We start from the raw sequence: 20,368 nt of genomic DNA on the forward strand, positions 1-20,368 counted from the left end.
GCATTTGAGCAATACTGGTCTAGCAAATTCCTGTTATGAAGTTGCAGTAAAATGGCAGATGTCATTGAGACATACAGCAACCATTCACAGTTGGAGAAATTAGAAACACAGCTGTTTTTCCACACACTGCTTTTGAAAACAAACTGTTTTTATTATTTTCTAGTAGATATCCCCCTTTTAGCCATTTAACATATTAGAACTAATCATTTTAGTTAGTTTTCTTTTAGAATGCATGCTTAAATTCCTACAGTATATTTCAATTAAGTAATTATCAAGTACCTGTCTGGTGATCGTCTTGACCAACGTCTTCTGTCAGATTCTGTAAGTAAGACATTTTCATCAATGCAGTTAAGGGATATGGTATCCTTTATAATATAAAGCTCTATAACAGTGTTTTCAACTATCACTTGATATAGTACTCCAAATAATTTTCTTTATCACAGAAGCACTAGCAACTGCAACAGCTGAGGCTGCACAATGGTTTCCATTCTAACCCAGTTTTCAGTTCTTAATTTTCTGAAGCATTACCCTTATGAGTTGAAATTTTCCAGGTGAGGAATCTACCCAAGAGTGCTCTTTTTAAAATATTTGAAAGCTTGAGAAAAAACTGGTCAGCTATTTTGAGAAAAAAAGATAGTGAAACACAAATGTGCTCACTGTAGGGGGAAAAAAATTGGCAATGTTATTTTGAACAGCTTTAGTGTTGAAGCAGCTGGCAGCAAAAATTTGAAATTTGGCATGGAAATGGTCTTGAGGAAAAGTACCGTTATATGTTCCCAGGAAAACTAGTTGAGATTTGACTGCGTTATGAACTTTTGAAAAATCATACTCTGAACACACAATACATTTTCCACTAAGCTCATGAAGTGTGCAGCTAATGGGGGGGGGGGGAGGGATTTGGGTGGGTATGTGTCTCAGACTAACAGTTGCATACAATGTCCTAAATAAAGTTTATTAAATAAAGTTAAACCTTAATGAATTACTTTAAATATTTTGGAGTTCATTGGATTAAAAATGTAAAAGATCAGCCTCATAGGTTCTAAAAAAAGATATTATGCAGAATGATCAAACAACTCTGTACACATTTTTAAAGAAAATATGCTGGCTTCCTTGCAAAATGGTTGCTACCTAAACAGGAAAATGTGGAAGTATAAAATAGCAAAACTGCCATCCAGGAAATAAACTTGCCCAAACAAAAAGTCAATAGGTTCTCCTAAGGTGCTAGCCAACACACTATTTATACCCACTTATGTACGAGAAAGATAGAATAGACTAAACTTCCTGAAGTACCCTAAATAAACTTAATTTAATGAAATTAAACCTTACTAACTTAGTTTTAACATCTTTACAGTTCATTGTTTCATTAAAAATGCAATTATGAATGTGTTACTGTGGAACTGTGTTTCCATGGAAAAGTTAAATAGGAGAAAGCAGGGGATAATTAGCCAAATTTACTCAGGTTGTAACCTCTCCCGAGAAGCCACCTCCACAGAAAGGTCCACATATACTAGTTCAAACTGGTTTCTCCAGAAATCAACAGACCAAAAAAAAAAGTTTTTTAAATAAATAGCCTGGTTTTAAACTGGCTCATGGCCGTCTTCCTGATCTAGCAAATGGACAGGGCCCCTTTTTCCATGGAAGGCCCTAATCCTTAGGATAGGATTGGAAGAACTTGGCCTACTGAGGTCACATAAGACTGGGTGCTTGTTCTGAGCTGAAGCTGTAATAAACTAGTAACTATAAGCAGGGGTGAAAGTAAGTTAGAGGATTTACCGGTACGCCGGAGTCCTGAGCAGGGGGCATGGCCTCAACCAGAAGAAGCAAGGCCTTAAATCCCTGGGCTCTTTAAATCTTGATTTAAAGAGCCAGGGCTCCAGCTGCAGTAGTGGCGGCTGGGAGCCCGGGGCCCTTTAAATCACCCCCGAGCTACCAGCTGCAGAGGCGGCTGGGAACCCTAGGGCTCAGGGGGCAAGTTACCGCTACTGCAGCGGAGCCCTGGGCCCTTTAAATCACTGAGGAGTCATGGGGGCTCCCGGCTGCCACCACTACCCTGGGACTCCGGGCTCTGGCAGAGCTTTAAAGGGCCTGGGGCTCCGCTGTGGTAGCGGCTGCCGGAGCCCCGAGCCCTTTAAATCCCCGCCTGAGCCCTGCTGCCAGAGCCCTGGGGTAGCGGCAACCAGGCTCCATCAGGGATTTAAAGGGCCCCGGGGCTCCAGCCGCTGCTACCGCCCCAGCCCTTTAAATCCACTTTAAAGGCCTGGGCAATAGCGGCAGCTGGAGCTCCAGGGCCCTTTAAATCCCCGCCAGAGCCCCGCCACCGCTACCCCAGGGCTTGGGCAGCAGGGCTCAGGCGGAGATTTAAAGGGCTTGGGGCTCCAGCAGCCGCTACCGCCCTGGCCCTTTAAATCCCCTCCAGAGCCGCGCCGCTGCTACCCTAGGGCTTTGGCAGCAGGGCTCAGGTGGGGATTTAAAGGGCCCGAGGGGGGAGGAAGGGGGTAGCAGCGGCTGGAGCTCCGGCGCCCTTTAAATCCCCGCCTGAGCCCTGCTGCCCGAGCCCTGGGGTAGCAGCAGCAGGAATTTAAAGGGCCGGGGCGGTAGCTGGGGCTGGAGCTCTGGGGCCCTTTAAATCCCCACCGCAGCCCCTCCGCCTCTACCCCAGGGCTTTAAATTGCCGCCTAGGAAAGCTGGTCCCGGTATGGCACACCGGCTCTTACCAGTACGCCATACCGGGGCATACTGGCTTACTTTCACCTCTGACTATAAGGAATCTCACTGGGTGAAGGATTGAAGGACATTTCCTGTCAGAATCCATGCTGATTCTGGTAAGCTTACTATTAGCATGCATGTAGGTTCTTTTACTATTTTTAATATGTTGTCAAGGTTCCTCCCCCACTCTGAACTCTAGGGTACAGATGTGGGGACCTGCATGAAAAACCTCCTAAGCTTATCTTTACCAGCTTAGGTCAAAACTTCCCCAAGGTACAAAATATTACACCCGTTATCCTTGGACTGGCCGCTACCAACACCAAACTAATACTGGTTACTGGGGAAGAGCTGTTTGGACGCATCCTTCCCCCCAAAATACTTCCCAAAACCTTGCACCCCACTTCCTGGACAAGGTTTGGTAAAAAGCCTCACCAATTTGCCTAGGTGACTACAGACCCAGACCCTTGGATCTTAAGAACAATGAACAATCCTCCCAACACTTGCACCCCCACTTTCCTGGGAAATGTTGGATAAAAAGCCTCACCAATTTGCATAGGTGACCACAGACCCAAACCCTTGGATCTGAGAACAATGAAAAAGCATTCAGTTTTTTACAAGAAGACTTTTAATAAAAAATAGAAGTAAATAGAAATAAAGAAATCCCCCCTGTAAAATCAGGATGGTAGATATCTTACAGGGTAATTAGATTCAAAAACATAGAGAACCCCTCTAGGCAAAACCTTAAGTTACAAAAAAGATACACAGACAGAAATAGTTATTCTATTCAGCACAATTCTTTTCTCAGCCATTTAAAGAAATCATAATCTAACACATACCTAGCTAGATTACTTACTAAAAGTTCTAAGACTCCATTCCTGGTCTATCCCCGGCAAAGACCAGCATATAGACAGACCCAGACCCTTTGTTTCTCTCCCTCCTCCCAGCTTTTGAAAGTATCTTGTCTCCTCATTGGTCATTTTGGTCAGGTGCCAGCGAGGTTACCTTTAGCTTCTTAACCCTTTACAGGTGAGAGGAGCTTTCCCCTGGCCAGGAGGGATTTCAAAGGGGTTTACCCTTCCCTTTATATTTATGACATATGTCTTCTCTATACAGTAATTTTTTAGCTTAAAAATAAGTATGCTTGCATGGTAAGTGCTGTGCAGTACCCTATAATTGTAGCAATTACACCTGTTAACCGTCTCTGAAGAGAAAGCAAGCAGGCATCCTTGAGCAAACCGTTTGCATGGAGAAACACACAGTGAAGGCAGAAAACTGTGCAGCCTAAAAACACCCCAGTCAAAAGGGAGAGGGCTGCATGTCACCTTTCAAAACAGGCAAAAGCTGGGGAGCTGAAGCCTGAGAGTGGGTGCCCTTACTGGACCACTGAAGGGAAATACAGATGTAGTTACCCTGAACTATGATGTATATGGTTAGTTGTGGAATGCTGCAACAATGTAAACTGCATCAGTACCAACAACAGTAAAAGCAAGTACTGCAGGGAAAAAAAGCACAAAGGTCTCAATAGTCTTTTCAGGAAAGGAATAATAGAGAAAAAAATAGGGAAAGTGAATTATAAATAGCTGAAGAAAAATCAGCTGGTTGAGTTAGGCAAAAAAAGGCAGATCAATACTGAGGACCAGACAAAATCACAGCCAATAAATTTGCTGTATTCTAATGATCAGTTGAGGAATGATGGTCCAGATTCACAAAGAACCTCCAGCCTGTTGACAGAGGGTCCAGCAGACGGGGTGAGTCTTGGAGCCAACGCCCAAAAGAGGGACGAAGCTGGCAATGACAGCAACTGTGCTCCATCTACACCACTGCAACAGGAGTGATGGACAGCTCAACAGCTGGAGCACAAGAGGGACAGAACGTATCTGGAAACCCAGTAGCTCGCAGACCAGAGAAGGCAGTGTCAGTACAAGAAAAAACAGAAGGAGAACCAGCACCAGTAAGAGAAGCACCAGCAACAGCTGGAGGAGAGAAAGAGAGAATAGGGAGCACCAACATTACTGTAAAATGGAAAGACCATGCTAGCAGAACCAGAGTCTAACAGGTGGAGCCAGTCCCCCCAGGTACCTGTATTGGTGAGTGGTGTAGACTCCAATCTATTTCCTTGTTTTAGGGAGGGGGATTAAATGGATGTGTCCCTACACATTTTTGAAATAGGATGTAAATTGAATAAGGTGGGAAAGGAGCACATGGTAAGGTACCTGGCTCCACTACTGTCTGGGACAAAGGTCTTGGACATTTTTATCCTAATTGGAAGGGCAGACTATAAAGATTATGAAAGCTGGAAACAAGCTTTGTTACAAGAGTACAGGGAATTCAGAAATAAAGACATGACTTATGCTGATGTTTCAAATCAAATAATGGTTATATAAGGACATGGGGAAGTATATGGGAGGAGTACCACTATCAATGAGGCCTATGAATAATAGGTATAGAACAACAATTCTATAAATTCTGGCACCCTAGCCTGAAATCATGGTTAACAGACAAAATTCCAGAAATCTAACCATACCTGGGAAATAGGCTGACCAATATGCAGATAAGTTTTCTATTAAATCTAGGTTGACTAACAGGAAGAGAACTGGATCAAAGGACAGAAATCGGGCCCAAGCGAAGACCTGCACCCAAGGGGGTGTGTAGCAGAGTGACTACCCCGCTCCTGCCCTGAGGGGGTTAAAGCAGCCCAGGAGAGGGCTGTGAATGGGAAAAGCAGGCTGATTGGGAAAGCAGCAACAGCTGTGGCCAGCTTAATCAGGGTCCAGCTGGCCCTTATAAGAGGACTGTGGGCCAGAAGTGCAGACAGACATTCTCTCTAGCTTCCTAGAGAGAGGAGGACTTAGCTGCCTGGGAAGCTAAGAAGAATACCTAGGGTGGAGCAGTGCTGGGGAAGGGAAGAGAGAGCTCCAGCCGAGCAAACCCCCAGGCTGCAAGCCTAATTAAGGACACACAAAAGGTACTAGCAGGGTACCTGAAGTAGAGCTGTGCTGGGGAAGGGCAGAGGGAGCTGGGGAGCTCCAGCCTAGCAAAGCCCCAGGCTGCAGGCCTAGTGAAAGGCCTATGAAAGGATACTGGGGCAGCCCAGAGGCAGCTGGTCCAATCCCCCTCGCTGATGATCAGCGGTTCATAGACTGCAATCTGATCCAGGGAGCGGGGGCTAGCTGCTGACTGGCAGTGGCCACTGAGGCAAGGTGGAGGCTGGGGGATCCCCTGGGTGGGGAGACGCGGACTGTGGGTTACTGCTGGGGCCGAACCCTGATGAGGAGGGCACAGGGGTCTGGGAGGGACACAGGGGCCAGCGGCAGGCGAGACATTTGCCTGCAGAGGGCGCTCCTGGCCGGAAGAGCTCATTCCCAGGAAAACTGACAGGAGGCGCTGCACTAGTGAGTTGTTGCCCCGCAACAGGGAGGGAAACCAATTTTCAAAAGCCCTGGATCAGGAGGAGAAATGGTGTGCCATAGGTGGCCAGCAGGGTCACTTTCTCCAAGAATGCTCACAACACCCACTGAGTGCCACTGCAGTGCTGGGAAAGCCAGCTGCACCTCAACCTCACAGAGTTAGGTGTGTGACTGAACCTCCAGAGGGAGAAAGTAACACAGCCAGTTTGTCAATAGCATATAATGTTCATGCTAAACCATTGCAAACATGTCTTGCTGCACCTTCAGAGGTGCACATCCATCCCAGCGACAGTGGGAGCAGACGATGGTGGTTAATGGAGATAAATTCACTGTATGCAGAGATATGGGGACAGCCAGGATTATAGTTTAGTCCCATATAGTGAAGCCCCATCAAATGCTGCCATAGTGTGAAATGTGAGTTAAGGTTCCTGGTGTGAATGCCTTCATTCTACTTACAGCACAAATTTCTATACAGACCTAGAAAGTGTAAGGTATTTTCAGATATTCCATATTCTTTGCTTTTAGAAAATGATGTTATAGCATTGAAAACAGAAAAAGTAAACGACTCTCTCACTTAGCCTAATTCAGATGAGAGTATGTAAGCAAAAATGCAAATAGAATAGCTTACAAGGGGAAGAGGGAGTCACATTCCCCGTTAGTGTCCAAACAGAATCAGACTGCAACCCCAGCATCTACAAACACCTTAGGAGGAAGGGGATGAGATTGCCTGCTGCTTCAAAGAAAGGACAACACTACTGACTTGAAAGAAAATTCACTGGGCCCCAAATAAAGGAATTAAGCTCTCTGCCAACCGTTCAAAAGGACCCGGAGCAATATGGAGCAAAATATGGCGGTGTCTCCAGCCAAAAGTAGGGAGACTGAGGCAACTGCAGCATGCTGCCAATTATATAATACCACAGGGTGGGAAATGCCCAAGCAAGGTTAAGACAGCTACTTGGGAAATTACAAAGGTAACTACAGCCAAGAAAGAAAAGGAACATCTTCCCACAGCATCTGACTGCTCCATGGTCTCCCCCAGGTGAGAGAGGAAATTCTGCTCACCTTGACTCAGAGTGTGGGGAACAAAAAGCCACCCCAGTGGGGGATCAATACTCCTTCCCCTACCCCCAGAAGAGCTAAGGTGAGCCCAGCAGAGTCTCTGGGTTGCAACCTCAGGGAATGTGGGACAAAGAAAGGAATTTGGCTATGGGAAAGGTTTGAAGACACTCCCTGGCCCAACACTTCTGCTGTTAAAAGCAGTGCTTGTTTGAGAGCCACTGCACAAGGAGGCAGCCCTGACATATTCCCTCATGCTCACAAACAGGGAAGAATTAGTAGGGGAAGCAAAAGTGGATGGAAACCTGGGAGGCAGTGACCATGAGATGGTCGAGTTCAGAATCCTGACAAAAGGAAGAAAGGAGAGCAGCAGAATATGGATACTGTACTTCAATAAAGCAGACTTTGACTTTCTCAGGGAACTGATGGGCAGGATCCCCTGGGAGAATAGCATGAGGGGGAAAGGAGTCCAGGAGAGCAGGCTGTATTTTAAAGAATCTTTACTGAAGTTGCAGGAACAAACCACCCTGATATGTAGAAAGAATAGTAAATATGGCAGGCGACCAGCTTGGCTTAACAGTGAAATCCTTGCTGATCTTAAACACAAAAAAAGAAGTTTACAAGAAGTGGAAGCTTGGACAAATGACCAGGGAGGAGTATAAAAATATTGCTCAGGCATGCAGGAGTGAAATCAGGAAGGCCAAATCACAACTGGAGTTGCAACTAGCTAGGGATGTTAACAGTAACAAGAAGGGTTTCTACAGGTATGTTAGCAACAAGAAGAAGGTCAGGGAAAGTGTGGGCTCCTTACTGAATGAGGGAGGCAACCTAGTGACAGAGAATGTGGGAAAAGCTAATATACTCAATGCTTTTTTTGCCTCTGTCTTCACAAACAAGGTCAGCTCCCAGACTACTGCACTGGGCAGCACAGCATGGGGAGAAGGTGACCAGCCCTCTGTGGAGAAAGAAGTGGTTCGGGACTATTTAGAAAAGCTGAACGAGCACAAGTCCATGCACTACATCCAAGAGTGCTAAAGGAGTTGGCGGATGTGATTGCAGAGCCATTGGCCATTATCTTTGAAAACTCATGGTGATCGGGGGAGCTCCAGGACGACTGGAAAAAGGCTAACGTAGTGCCCATCTTTAAAAAAGGGAAGGAGGAGGATCCTGGGAACTACAGGCCAGTCAGCCTCACCTCAGTCCCTGGAAAAATCATGGAGCAGGTCCTTAAGAAATCAATTCTGAAGCACTTCAAGGAGAGGAAAGTGATCACGAACAGTCAGCATGGATTCACCAAGGGCAAGTCATGCCTGACTAACCTAATTGCCTTCTATGATGAGATAATTGGCTCTGTGGATGAGGGGAAAGCAGTGGATGTGTTATTCCTTGACTTTAGCAAAGCTTTTGATACGATCTCCCTCAGTATTCTTGCTTGCAAGTTAAAGAAGTATGGGCTGGATGAACGGACTATAAGGTGGATAGCTCATCGGGCTCAAAGGGTAGTGATCAATAGCTCCATGTCTAGTTGGCAGCCGGTATCAAGCAGAGTGCCCCAAGGGTCGGTCCTGGGGCTGGTTTTGTTGAATATCTTCATTAATGATCTGGAGGATGGCGTGGATTGCACCCTCAGCAAGTTTGCTGATGACGCTAAAGTGGGAGGAGTGGTAGATATGCTGGAGGGTAGGGATAGGATACAGAGAAACCTCGACAAATTAGAGGACTGGGCCAAAAGAAATCTGATTAGGTTCAGCAAGGACAAGTGCAGAGTACTGCACTTAGGAAGGAAGAATCCCATGCACTGCTACAGACTAGGGACCGAATGGCTAGGCAGAAGTTGTGCAGAAAAGGACTAGGGGCTATGGTGGACAAGAAGCTGGATAGGAGTCAACAGTGTGCCCTTGTTGCCAAGAAGGCTAACTGCATTTTGGGCTGTATAAGTAGGAGCATTGCCAGCAGATCGAGGGACGTGTTCATTCCCCTCTATTCGTCATTGGTGAGGCCCTATCTGGAGTACTGTGTCCAGTTTGGGGCCCCACATTACAAGAAGGATGTGGAAAAATTGGAAAGAATCCAGTGGAGGGCAACAAAAATGATTAGGGGTCTGGAACACATGACTTATGAGGAGAGGCTGAGGGAACTGGGATTATTTAGTCTGCAGAAGAGAAGAATGAGGGGCGGGATTTGATAGCTGCTTTCAACTACGTGAAAGGGGGGTTCCAAAGAGGATGGCTCTAGACTGTTCTCAGTGGTACCATATGACAGAACAAGGAGTAATGGTCTCAAGTTGCAGTGGGGGAGGTTTAGGTTGGATATTAGGAAAAATGTTTTCACTAGGAGGGTGGTGAAGCACAGGAATGGGTTACCTAGGGAGGTGGTGGAATCTCCTTCCTTAGAGATTTTTAAGGCCTAGCTTGACAAAGCTCTGGCTGGAATGATTTAGTTGGGGATTGGCCCTGCTTTGAGCAGGGGGTTTGACGAGATGACCTCCTGAGGTCCCTTCCAACCCTGATATTCTATGATTCTATTTTTCCCTTTGAGCCAAAGAATGGCTGCTTGTAATATTCCCATGGGAGCTGGGGAACCTCAATCCAGAACTGAGGCGGCTGACCACTTGTACAACAAAGAGATATGGGAGATGTAAGTGGGAAACATTAGGTCTCAAGTTTACACCCAAAAGTTGTGGAGCAACAAGAGTAAGAAGGGGAGTGTAACAGATCACCCTCATAGATTCTAAAAAAAGATATTGTGCAGAACGGTTATGCAACGATGCTGTACAAATTTTTAAAGAAAATATGCTGGCGTGCTAGCAAAATGTTTGTTACCTAAACAAATTAAACATGAAATTACAAAAGGTACTAACAAAACCGCCATCCAGGAAATAAATCTGTCCAAGCATTCAGTCCAGGGGTGCCAGGACTTGCTGTGGGGGGCCAAGGGGCCATGGCCCTCCCACTTTTCAAAGTAGATGGGCCTGGCCCGTCCACTTTTCGCCATGGGCTTGGCCCCCTGCACCTCCTCTCCACCCCCTCCCCCCCAAGCTAGGGACTCTCCACTTGCCCAGGACAGGGTGGGCCGAGAGCAGCCCTCAGTCTATGCCCCTCTCCCCAGACAGGGCAGATGGAGGGTCCATGGCTTCCCACATCTGCCAGGGCGGTTCTTACCACAGCCCGGCTGCAGGTCTTCAGTCCCTGAGGCCCTGCCTCTGGCCAGGCCAGAAGCTGGAGCCTGGCCCAGATAAGAGCAGCTTGGGGAGCCTGGGCTGCTGTGGGGAGCCACAGACCTTCCACCTGCCCTGGGTGAAGAGTCTGGGGGGCAAGGACACAGGCTGGGGGCTGCTCTCAGGTTCCTCCCCACCCTGGGCATGTGGAGGCTCCCAAGCCCAGCTCCGGCTTCTAGCTTGGCCAGCGTCTCAGTGGAAATAGGGAGACAAGGGAGGAGCCACAGAGGGGGTGGGGCTTCATGCCCCCTCCACCCCACTTTCAGGAAGAATGCGTCGGCCCTGATTCAATTAGTGGGTTCCACTAGGGTATCAGCCAGCCCTCTAGTTACACCCACTTCTGTAGGAGGAAGATATAATGCTCTAAATTTCCTTCAATACCTTAAATAAACATATTGTATTAAATTAAACCTTAATGAATTCATTTTAACATCTTTGGAGTTCATTGTTTCATTAAAAATCAATTATGTATGTGGAATTGTGTGTATTGCCATGGGAAAGGTAAATAGGAGAACACCAGGGGATAATTTGGCAAATTCACCAAGATTGTAACATTTCCAGAGAAACTACCTCCCCAGAAAAGTTTATATATACTAGTTCAAACTGCTTTCTCCAGAAACCAACAGACCAAAAAAGGTTTTTAAATAAAATAGTTTGGTATTAAACTGGCTCATGGCCTTCTTCCTGATCCAGAAAATGGACAGGGCCCTTGATTTACAGAAAGCCCCAATCCTTAAAATAGGTTTGGAAGGAGTTGGCCTACTGAGGTCACATAAGAGTGGGTGCTTGTTCTGAACTGAAGCTGTAATAAATTGGTAACCATAAGAAATCTCCTTAGGTGAGGAGATTAAAGAACAGCTCCTGTCAGAATCCATGTTAGGGCTGTGGTTAATTCTGGTAAGCCTATTAGCACCCATTTGGGTTCTTTTACTGTTTTAAATGTTTTCTCTATAATGCTTTTTACCTTACAAATAAAGTAGGCTTGCACAGAAAGTGCTGTGTGGCACCTTACAACTGCAGCAATTAAAAGTGGTAACCATCCCTAAAGAAAAGCAAGCAGGTGTTCTCGAGCAACCTATCTGTGCTGGGACATGCACAGTGAAGACAGGCATCTGTACAGCCTAAAAATACCCTAGTCAGAAGGGGGAGAGACATGTGTCTCCATCCAGGAGAAAAAACTGGATAACTGAAAGCCTGACAGTGCGTGGACCACTGCGGGAAATACAGGTGCAGCTGCCCTAAACTGTAAGAGTATGGACGGCTAGCTATGCTGTGGAAAATACTGAGACTGTTCAGTGAAGGAGGCAAGGATCATCATCAGCCCATGCCTCATTCTTTGTATTGCTCTAAATGGACGGAAGTGATTACAGTGTGTTTGCCCACATTTACTGTAAGGAGCCTGACTCTGATGAAAACTGTAAACAAAAGGAACAATGCAGTTTTCACACATGCTTCCATGCATACCGTAATGTACATATACTGAGACGAGGGCTCCACTGGACACAGCCATATCTTAATTTTGACCTCTTGTGCATACACATGCAACCTAAAGCAATCAAAGCACAAGAAGTGACAGTTCACTGTGAAACCTTAATGTGGATTCCCCCAAACCCATTGCCCTCCCCCAAGAAAAGAAAAAAAATCTTTTAAGTATAATAATATTTCATAGCACAAATAAATGCATTCAAGAGTAAATAACTAGCTATTAAATATAGAGAAGATTGCAAGTCATTACCAGCCTATTGAGGGTGTGGTAAATCTTGTGAATATTTGCCAGTGTTGATAGATGAGAGTTCAGCTGAAAATCTAGAGGAAAAATAAAATTTAGTTTTGTCTCTTATCCTGGTTTAAATTACACTATGGAATATAGTTTTTACTGCTAGAAACAAGATTTTATGCATTCTCTTCTTTTTTAAAAAAACCCACTACCAGGCTCTGATGACAAGTATTCACTCAGGCTTCGTAACATCAATAAAAAGCTCTCCCCATCTCTTTGGGGAAAGAGACTCTACAATTTTCGCCACAGCATGGGAATTAGTAAATGCAACTCATTAAAAGAAATTCTATGTATTTTTATCACACACAGATCTCCTCCACCATAGGCAAAATTAAATTCACTCTACCTATCCTCTCACTTTCTCATCCATCCCTATGGTAAGTCAATAGCCAAAGCACATTCCTTCTAGGAAAATTTGATTAACTATCACAAACATTACATTTTTAAGTTAGTTAGATTACTATAAATGCAAGTACATATTCTCCAATGAAAGCAATGGGAAACATTTATACAAGACCTATGCCGACTTTTGCCTACAGATACAAGAGGCACAAAGCAGCAATACCTAGCTAAGGAATGAAAACATTAATTTTGTATTTCCTTACTTTTGATGTCTCATGCAAGATTCTTAACCTGAGTTTATATTTGTTTTTAAAACTCCTCCCCATACCTAAGGCTCCTTCATGTCTAACACTAAGTCAATGGAATTCTTCCATGTATTCAAAGCGTAATATTCTTGCTAACAATAAAAGTATGCCAAGATCCAAAGCTAGCAAAAGTTAACCTTTGTCAGTAGTGAAGCACAGTCCAGGGCCAAAGTGCATAACCTGAGAAGCATCCTATTTGGGACTAATTATGCAAACATTACCAAATGTAGTAATAAGTAGCTCTATGAACTTAAATGAGACCAAAAATGGTAGTGAACATTTGTACAACACTATCTGAACAGCCCTCTCAGAACAGCCAAAGAGATATCAACCATATAACCTGCATAACCCTCCTGTATAAAAGAATTTTACCTGGAGGATCCACTAATACCTAGGGTGACCAGAGAGCAAGTGTGAAAAATCAGGACTTTTTTAGGGGAGAGGGGGGAGCACAGTTGCCTTTATAAGACAAAGCTCCTAATATCAGGACATATGGTCACACTACTACTACCAGTCATTATATTAAAGCATTTCTGCATAGGAACATTTCATTTGTCTCTCTCCAGCTTCTGAACAAATAAAACGGTCACAGAAAATAGCAAAAAAATATAATTTCCACATCTCCATCTTTAATATTCTAAAATAGTCTTCAAAATACACACTCTATGGAAACCAGAGTACATAGGTAAGGTATGTGAGACATTACAAACTAAGTCTATATAAAAGTACAGGACAATTCTGATTATTCTCATAAGAGGAACACTGCTGTAAGTGAAAAGGTGTAGTTGAGGGAAGTCCCAACTTTTTAAGAATCTACATTATGCATGGATTTGGAATTATCTCATAATAGTGGATAAAATAGGGGTTTTAACATTTCAGAAACACAAAGTCATAGTTTTTAATTCAGTACTTTGACAGGAAGGAATAATTTTGCTGATCTATAATTCTGTTCCTCACCATACCTAGTATAGCTTAATTCAAGGGCAGACCACATCTTATTACTATGCTCTATTAACAACAGTGGCTAGATTCTCTCTCGCATTGTTTGATTTACCCTGATTTTTTTCCAGCCAAACAAGACTGATCAAAAAAATTGCATGGTGAAAGCCAAAAACTGAGCTACTCTATATAGGTTTCAAAGTAGCAGCCTACTCGCAAAAAGAAAAGGAGGACTTGTGGCACCTCAGAGACTAACAAATTTATCTGATCATAAGCTTTCGTGAGCTACAGCTCACTTCATCGGATGCATCCGACGAAGTGAGCTGTAGCTCACGAAAGCTTATGCTCAGATAAATTTGTTAGTCTCTAAGGTGCCACAAGTAATCCTTTTCTATTTAATATAGTAATTCTAAAAACAAAGGGACAGAACAGCAAAATCAGAAGAAATTTCTTTAAAAGAGACTAGCTGAAATATCAACAGCCAAACTCAATAAAAAACAAACATTTATGGATCTTTTTGAGACATGGTGGTAAGTACACTTACTGCCACAAAGCAGACTTGGCCTTGACTTCTTGTTTAAAAAGTAGTCTCAATCCAAAAACCTTTACGGACTGGAACCACTGCTACCATGAGAATGAAAGCAATGTTGCTGATGGTCTCAAAAGAACCACTTCCTTTATCATTTGCTGAAATGACAACTGTTGCAACTGTGAGATGGCGATGGAGAACCTTCGGTACATCACAAGGTGCATGCAGTAACACCTATATATCTTCTTTCCAAAGATGTGAAATAGTAGTAATGCAAGTCAATTCAAGGAGGATCTGGACACCTCAATCAAAATGAGTAAAAAATAGTTTCAGGTACTAAATTTCTTCTTGAGCCCTCCTTACAATTTGTCCTTTTATACTCAGTTTTCCTACTAAAAAAATCTGATCATTTGTATTACAGTAGCAGCCATAATGTGCAAGGCACTGTCCAAATATAGTGAGACACAATCCCTACCCTGAGGATTTCACAATCTAAATATTTTTCTTTTCTCCGTTGCTAGGTGAAATTTCTACACAGAGTTAAATTGAGTATCTAGAGTTGTCATAAACATACAGCTAAGGGTAGCCTAGAATTCCTCCTTACCTTTAAGGGGTTAAGAAGCTCAAATAACCTAGCTGGCACCTGACCAAAAGGAAGAATGGGGAAAGAAGATACTTTCAAATGGGGGGCGGGGGGGGGCGGAGAAGTCTTTGTTTGTGCTCTGTGTTGTGTGTTCTCTGGGGAAGCAGAGAAGCATCAGGTCAGAAAACTCCTTCTCCAAAGATCATCCTAAAATGAGTCTCAATATTGCAAAATATGTAAATATAAGTAATATATAAATTATAAGTAAATAAGGCAAGGTGCGTTAGATTATCTTTTGTTTTTAGCTTGTGAATTTTCCCTATGCTTACAGGGAGGTTTAGCCCTGGTTTTTTGTAACTTTAAAGTTTTGCCTAGAGGGGAATCCTCTGTGTTTTGAATCTGATTATCCTGTAAAGTTACCTTCCATCCTGATTATACAGAGGTGCTTCTTTTACTTTTTTTTCTTTATAACAAAGTTCTGGTTTTTAAGAATCTGGTTTACCTATTTGGTTGGTAGATTATTCTCAAGCCTCCCCAGGAAAGGGGGTGAAGGGGCTTGGGGGGATATTTTAGGGAAAAAGGAACTCCACGTGGTCCTTTTCCTGAATCTTTGTCTAACACACTTGGTGGTGGCAGCAGTACCCATCCAAGGACAAGAAAGGATTTGTGCCTTGGGGAAGTTTTTAACCTAAGCTGGTAGAAAGAAGCTTAGGGGGGTCTTTCATGCGGGTCCCCACATCCGTACCCTAGAGTTCAGAGTGGAGAGGGAACCTTGACAAGAGTAACAGAACGTACAGAGTAAATGAGCTGAAAAAGTTGAACAATTGTTTTATTCTAAACTAACAGTTACAGTAATTGTGGGTGGTACTTGTAACAATACTAGGCAAAATATTTTCAATCTAAAATATTATTTAAATTGGTGCCCATTAAAAGAATATATTATATTAGGGGTTTCAAAGACACTTAATTTATCTTAATATCTAATATACTTTCTCATAGCTATAGTCTGATGGAAATGTCTTCAAATTTTAAATGAATGTTTTTAAAAAATTCAAGAATTAAAGATGTTTATCACATTTGATAGGACCTACAAAAAACATTTTCTACATTTATTTACAGCAGCAGTTAAACCCTAGTCCATCCCAAGTTGACCGTATCCATGTGAACACTATTAATGATAATGTGAAAACAGATGACATTTTAATTCTAACTCCAATCAAAAGGGAAAAGATTTAAAAAAAATCACATCTTTTCCTAATTGGTAAAGTGGTGTTATACATTTAAAACCAAAACAATAGAAAGTTTGGGGGGATTTAATTATGAAAAGTAAAGGCTAGCAGCAGGATAGGGAACCAAGTTAAGGCGCTCAAAGCTCCTTCTGAGCTTGCAGCAGAGCATTAAGGAACCCCAAGCTTACAGGGCAGGCAGTGACAGAACCCCGGTCTGGGTGATCCTCAAAATATCATACCTACATCTGCCAGGAAGCCATCAGGCTTTGGACATCGTGTTAACAACATGCAGTAACCAACTATAAGTGATCACTGCAGAAGTCCATCACAGAGCCAATATTTCATCAGTGCGGGACTCAAGCCATAGACTTGTCATGGAAAATAATACCAAATGCCTGCACTTCTGCTCCAGAAGAAACTTGAGCCTGGGATCACAATCAGATGCTTCTCTCCTTTGGTGGTTTCAAGTTCTCCTATATACCATTTTCCCAGTTTGCCATAAGTTGGTATCTTTGAAACTGGTGGTAAGAGTAGAGTTAGGGATCTAAAAGCATTTGAAAACATCTTAAGAAAAGGAATTAAGTCAACATTGACTAATTTTCCAAATCTGGAAATGAAGTAGGTCTTGAAAGACTAAGGTCCTGTCCATACTACAAATTTAACTGAGTTTTTCAATTAATAATACTGCTGGCTTTATACATGGGCCCCGCACACCCTTTGACTTAAACACTGTTAATAATAATCATGGCAACTCATGTTTTGCTAGCTATAAGTTAGCCTAGCTAGCTCAGTAAACTTTCTTCGGAGTGTTAACAGGATACCCTAAGCATGCCTGTGTTACCAAGTTAGCCAATTTTCCTCTTTCCTAGCTACATAGGGAGGGACATCCCAAAGTGCATTATCCCATAAGATAAATGGTTCTACTTTGTGACAACGAACTCTGGGTACTTCATTTCTTGAAGAGGCATTTAGGGATAGCTGCCCAGATTTTCTCAGACTGCAACATACAAAAATGTAAAAGGTTGTGTGTGGATGTGCAACTCTGACTGTGATGGCAGAAGACTTGCTGTATCAACACTCTGAATCATGTAACCTGTTAAGATGAACATGCCTCTAACCAGTCACAAAAGCAGTGTTGTAGTTTTAGGATGGGGCCTGGTTTTATCAATACTGATTGATTTTATACACCACTTTTCAAACTGATCCCACATCTTGGAGAAGTGAAAGCAAGACAAGATATAGAATGATTTTATTTCACACTACAGCTCTACATGAACAGAGATGGAAACATTTTCACAACTATTATCACCTCCCCCTTCTCAAGACCAATATCTTGCAGCCAAAATTACTGAGGGAAGGATAGAGAGAACACCGATTTGTCAGACACTACTCAGTTTTTTCCTGCAGGAAAACAAGGTAGTCTATGGCAGCTGAATTCCATGCAATTTATTGTGTTGGGGTCAAATGCATGAGACCTAAATGCAAGTAGCCGACCAGAGAGTCTGCTTGCTCTGTGGCCACTAAAAAGACTAGTTTATGGCACTTTCAATAAGATATGAGGCTTGCTTCAGTGTCTTTTGCCAAAACTGATGTATTGTGTATATCTGTCCACTGGTTTCCACCCTAATGCTAACTGTGTTGCACTGCTGAGTAAAGCAATTGCTAACTCCAGATTTCCTAAAATACTTTGTGATGCTTCAAAATGAACTATGTAATACAGATGAAGAGGGAAATACTGTTAACATTTTCCAATCCCAACACTGTAAGAAGAGAAAAAGAGTTGAGTAGCGTTCCAAGCCTACGAGTTTCAAACCTTTTTGGTATGAAGTTCAGTAGAAAATGCTGCCTGAATTAAGAACAAGTATTGACAAAGTTGGCTTAGCCAGGTCAAGTTGTCATGATCAATCATGATGTGACCAAAACCAAAAAAAACTACAGAACAAAGATAGAAAAGAAACTACATAGTGTTTGCAAAATGCCCTTCATCAACTATCTGAAAATCACGGCCAAAGCAAAAGAACCTGCAATATATTTGGCATGTTTCAAGAAGAAACAGATTACAGTCAAGGTGAGAGTCAGTTTAAGACTACAGATCCCACAGGAAGATCTGCATAAGCAGCAACTCATTGCGTAAAAACCAACCCAAAACGCTGAATGGATTTAAAAACATACTAAAATTCTACTGTGCATTTGTGAAATTTTGAACTTTAAGTGTTCAAGTTTAAAACTGAACCAATTTTCTTCAAACCTGGTTTGTGTTCTCGTTGGAAATCTAATCTACCTTTGGTTGTTGTCGAGCTACCTGAGTTCAAACTTGATCAGAACATACAGCCAAGAGTATTACCCATATGTACTTGCATGAACTACAAACTGATTTATTTCGCCTGGGTTTTCAAAAAAAGGTCACCTCCAAGTTTGAACACAGTAGAAAATTGAAGGCTAAACTAATCAGTTTGCAAAATTGACTAACTAAGAAATCTCTAATTGAAGCTAAAATAGAACCATAACTATTGCACAGTGTTGATTCACTATCAATTAACACTGCTATTTAAAGAGATTAGTAACTGAAAAACAAAAAAGGACCTCCCTTAAAATTTTGGAATGCTTTGCTGAGTGTGTGGAAGAATCTACATGAACTCTCTCTCTTTTATTCATACCCATTGATTCTAAAGTATTTCATAAAATGGATATGCAGATTAACTGCCATATCTACTGTTTATATTGAAAAATTAAGTATCCAGCAAATATCCCCTTATGTGGTTATTTTGTTCTTTATTTTCCCCTCCATGTGTACTCTTATTTAAAATCTAGATCAGAGCCAGCTCTCATTGTTTTCTATTACTGAGGGCAAGTCTACTCTACAAAATTAAGTCGACCTAAGTTAAGTCGACATACAGCCACCACAGTAATTAAATCGCTTTTGCACATCCATACTATGCTCTTGTCAGTGGTGCATGTCCTCACTACTAGCATTTGCATCAATGCAGAGAACAGTGCACCGTGGGTATCTATCCCACTGTGCAACTTGCAACCATCCAGTGCTGGGTGTTTGGGGAACGGTTTGCAGTGCTTCATGGAGCAAACAAGTTGCAAAGGGGTTACTGGGAACATGATTTCAACGTGCCATGATTCAGTTTTCTCCATCCCATAATTTTATCTGCATCCCATAATGTGTCGCATCTTTTTTCAAAAGCCCAGCAGACCCACACATCCACCATCTCTGTGAGAAACATGGATCCTGCACAGCTCTGCTCTACTGTGATGAGCACTGCGAGCACAATGCGCCTTATCCTGCAGTATCTGCAGAGCCACCAGAGGAGCTGTGGGAAACATGACAAATTCCTTCGTGGCTAGCTTGCTGTGGGATATAGAAAGAAACAATTCACGGTTGTTGTTGGCATTCATGGAGCAGCTGCAGATGGTGAAGTGCCAGTTCTGAGCCCGAGAAACAAGCACTGACTGGTGGGAATCGCATCATTATGCGGGTATGGGATGATGAGCAGTAGCTGCAGAACTTTCGGATGTGCAAGGCCACATTCCTGGAAGTGTGTGTGGAGTTTGCCCCAGTCCTCTGGAGCAGTGACACCAAAATGAGATCTGCACTGACAATGCAAAAGCAAGTGGTGATCAGTGTCTCGAAGACTTGCCACACCAGTTTGTTACTAATCAGTCAGGGATCAATTTGGAGTTGGGAAATCCACCATGGGAGTTGCTATCATGCAAGTGTGCAGGGCTATTAATTTCATCCTACTATGAAGGACTGTGACTCTGAGCAATGTGCTGGACATAGTGAATGCTTCTGCAGCAATGAAATTCCCCAACTGCAGTGAGGCAATAGATGTCACACATATCCTTATTTTGGCACCAGACCACCTTTCCACAGAGTACATAAATAGAAGGGGCTACTTTTCTGTGGTACTGCAAGCGTAGGAGGATCACTGGGCACGTTCTACTGACATCAACATGGTCTAGTCAGAGAAGGTGCATGACACACGCATGTTTAAGAACACAGGCCTGTTCAGAAAGCTGCAAGCAGGAACTTTCTTTACAGACCAGAGAATTACCATTAGGGATGTTGAAATGCCAATAGTGATCTTAGGAGACTCTGCCTATCCCTTTCTCCAGGGCTATAAGAAGAACTCAATAGGGAGCTATGCGGCTCAGGGAGGCTTTGAAAGACCTTTGTCATAGTGAGCCACAGTAACGTGTGTTGTTGTAGTGTGCCCTGCCTGGCTTTTTTTTTTTTTTTTTTTTTTTTGCACCTCGGTATGAACCTTG

At 43.1% G+C, this 20,368-nt stretch overlaps 1 protein-coding gene across 5 annotated transcripts in view; it reads right to left on the minus strand.

Annotated features, from left to right (window-relative positions):
- Positions 1–20,368, minus strand: part of DCUN1D4 (defective in cullin neddylation 1 domain containing 4) — a 73,586-nt gene that overhangs the window by 45,176 nt on the left and 8,042 nt on the right. For 2 of the 5 annotated variants that reach the window (XM_084626301.1, XM_084626296.1), the window contains exon 2: positions 280–319. The exons of 1 other annotated variant lie outside the window; for it this stretch is intronic. Coding sequence is in view for 2 of the 4 variants with exons in the window: in XM_084626296.1 (XP_084482422.1) it covers positions 280–319 (40 nt within the window). In the remaining 2 variants the exon portion in view is untranslated. Of the gene's footprint in view, positions 1–279; positions 320–12,121; positions 12,193–20,368 lie in introns of all 5 variants that reach the window. 2 more of the 5 variants (XM_084626297.1, XM_084626299.1) reach the window with 2 other exon arrangements.

This window comes from Lepidochelys olivacea, assembly GCF_965140295.1.
Source record: "Lepidochelys olivacea isolate rLepOli2 genome assembly, chromosome: 4".
NCBI lineage: Eukaryota > Metazoa > Chordata > Testudines > Cheloniidae > Lepidochelys > Lepidochelys olivacea.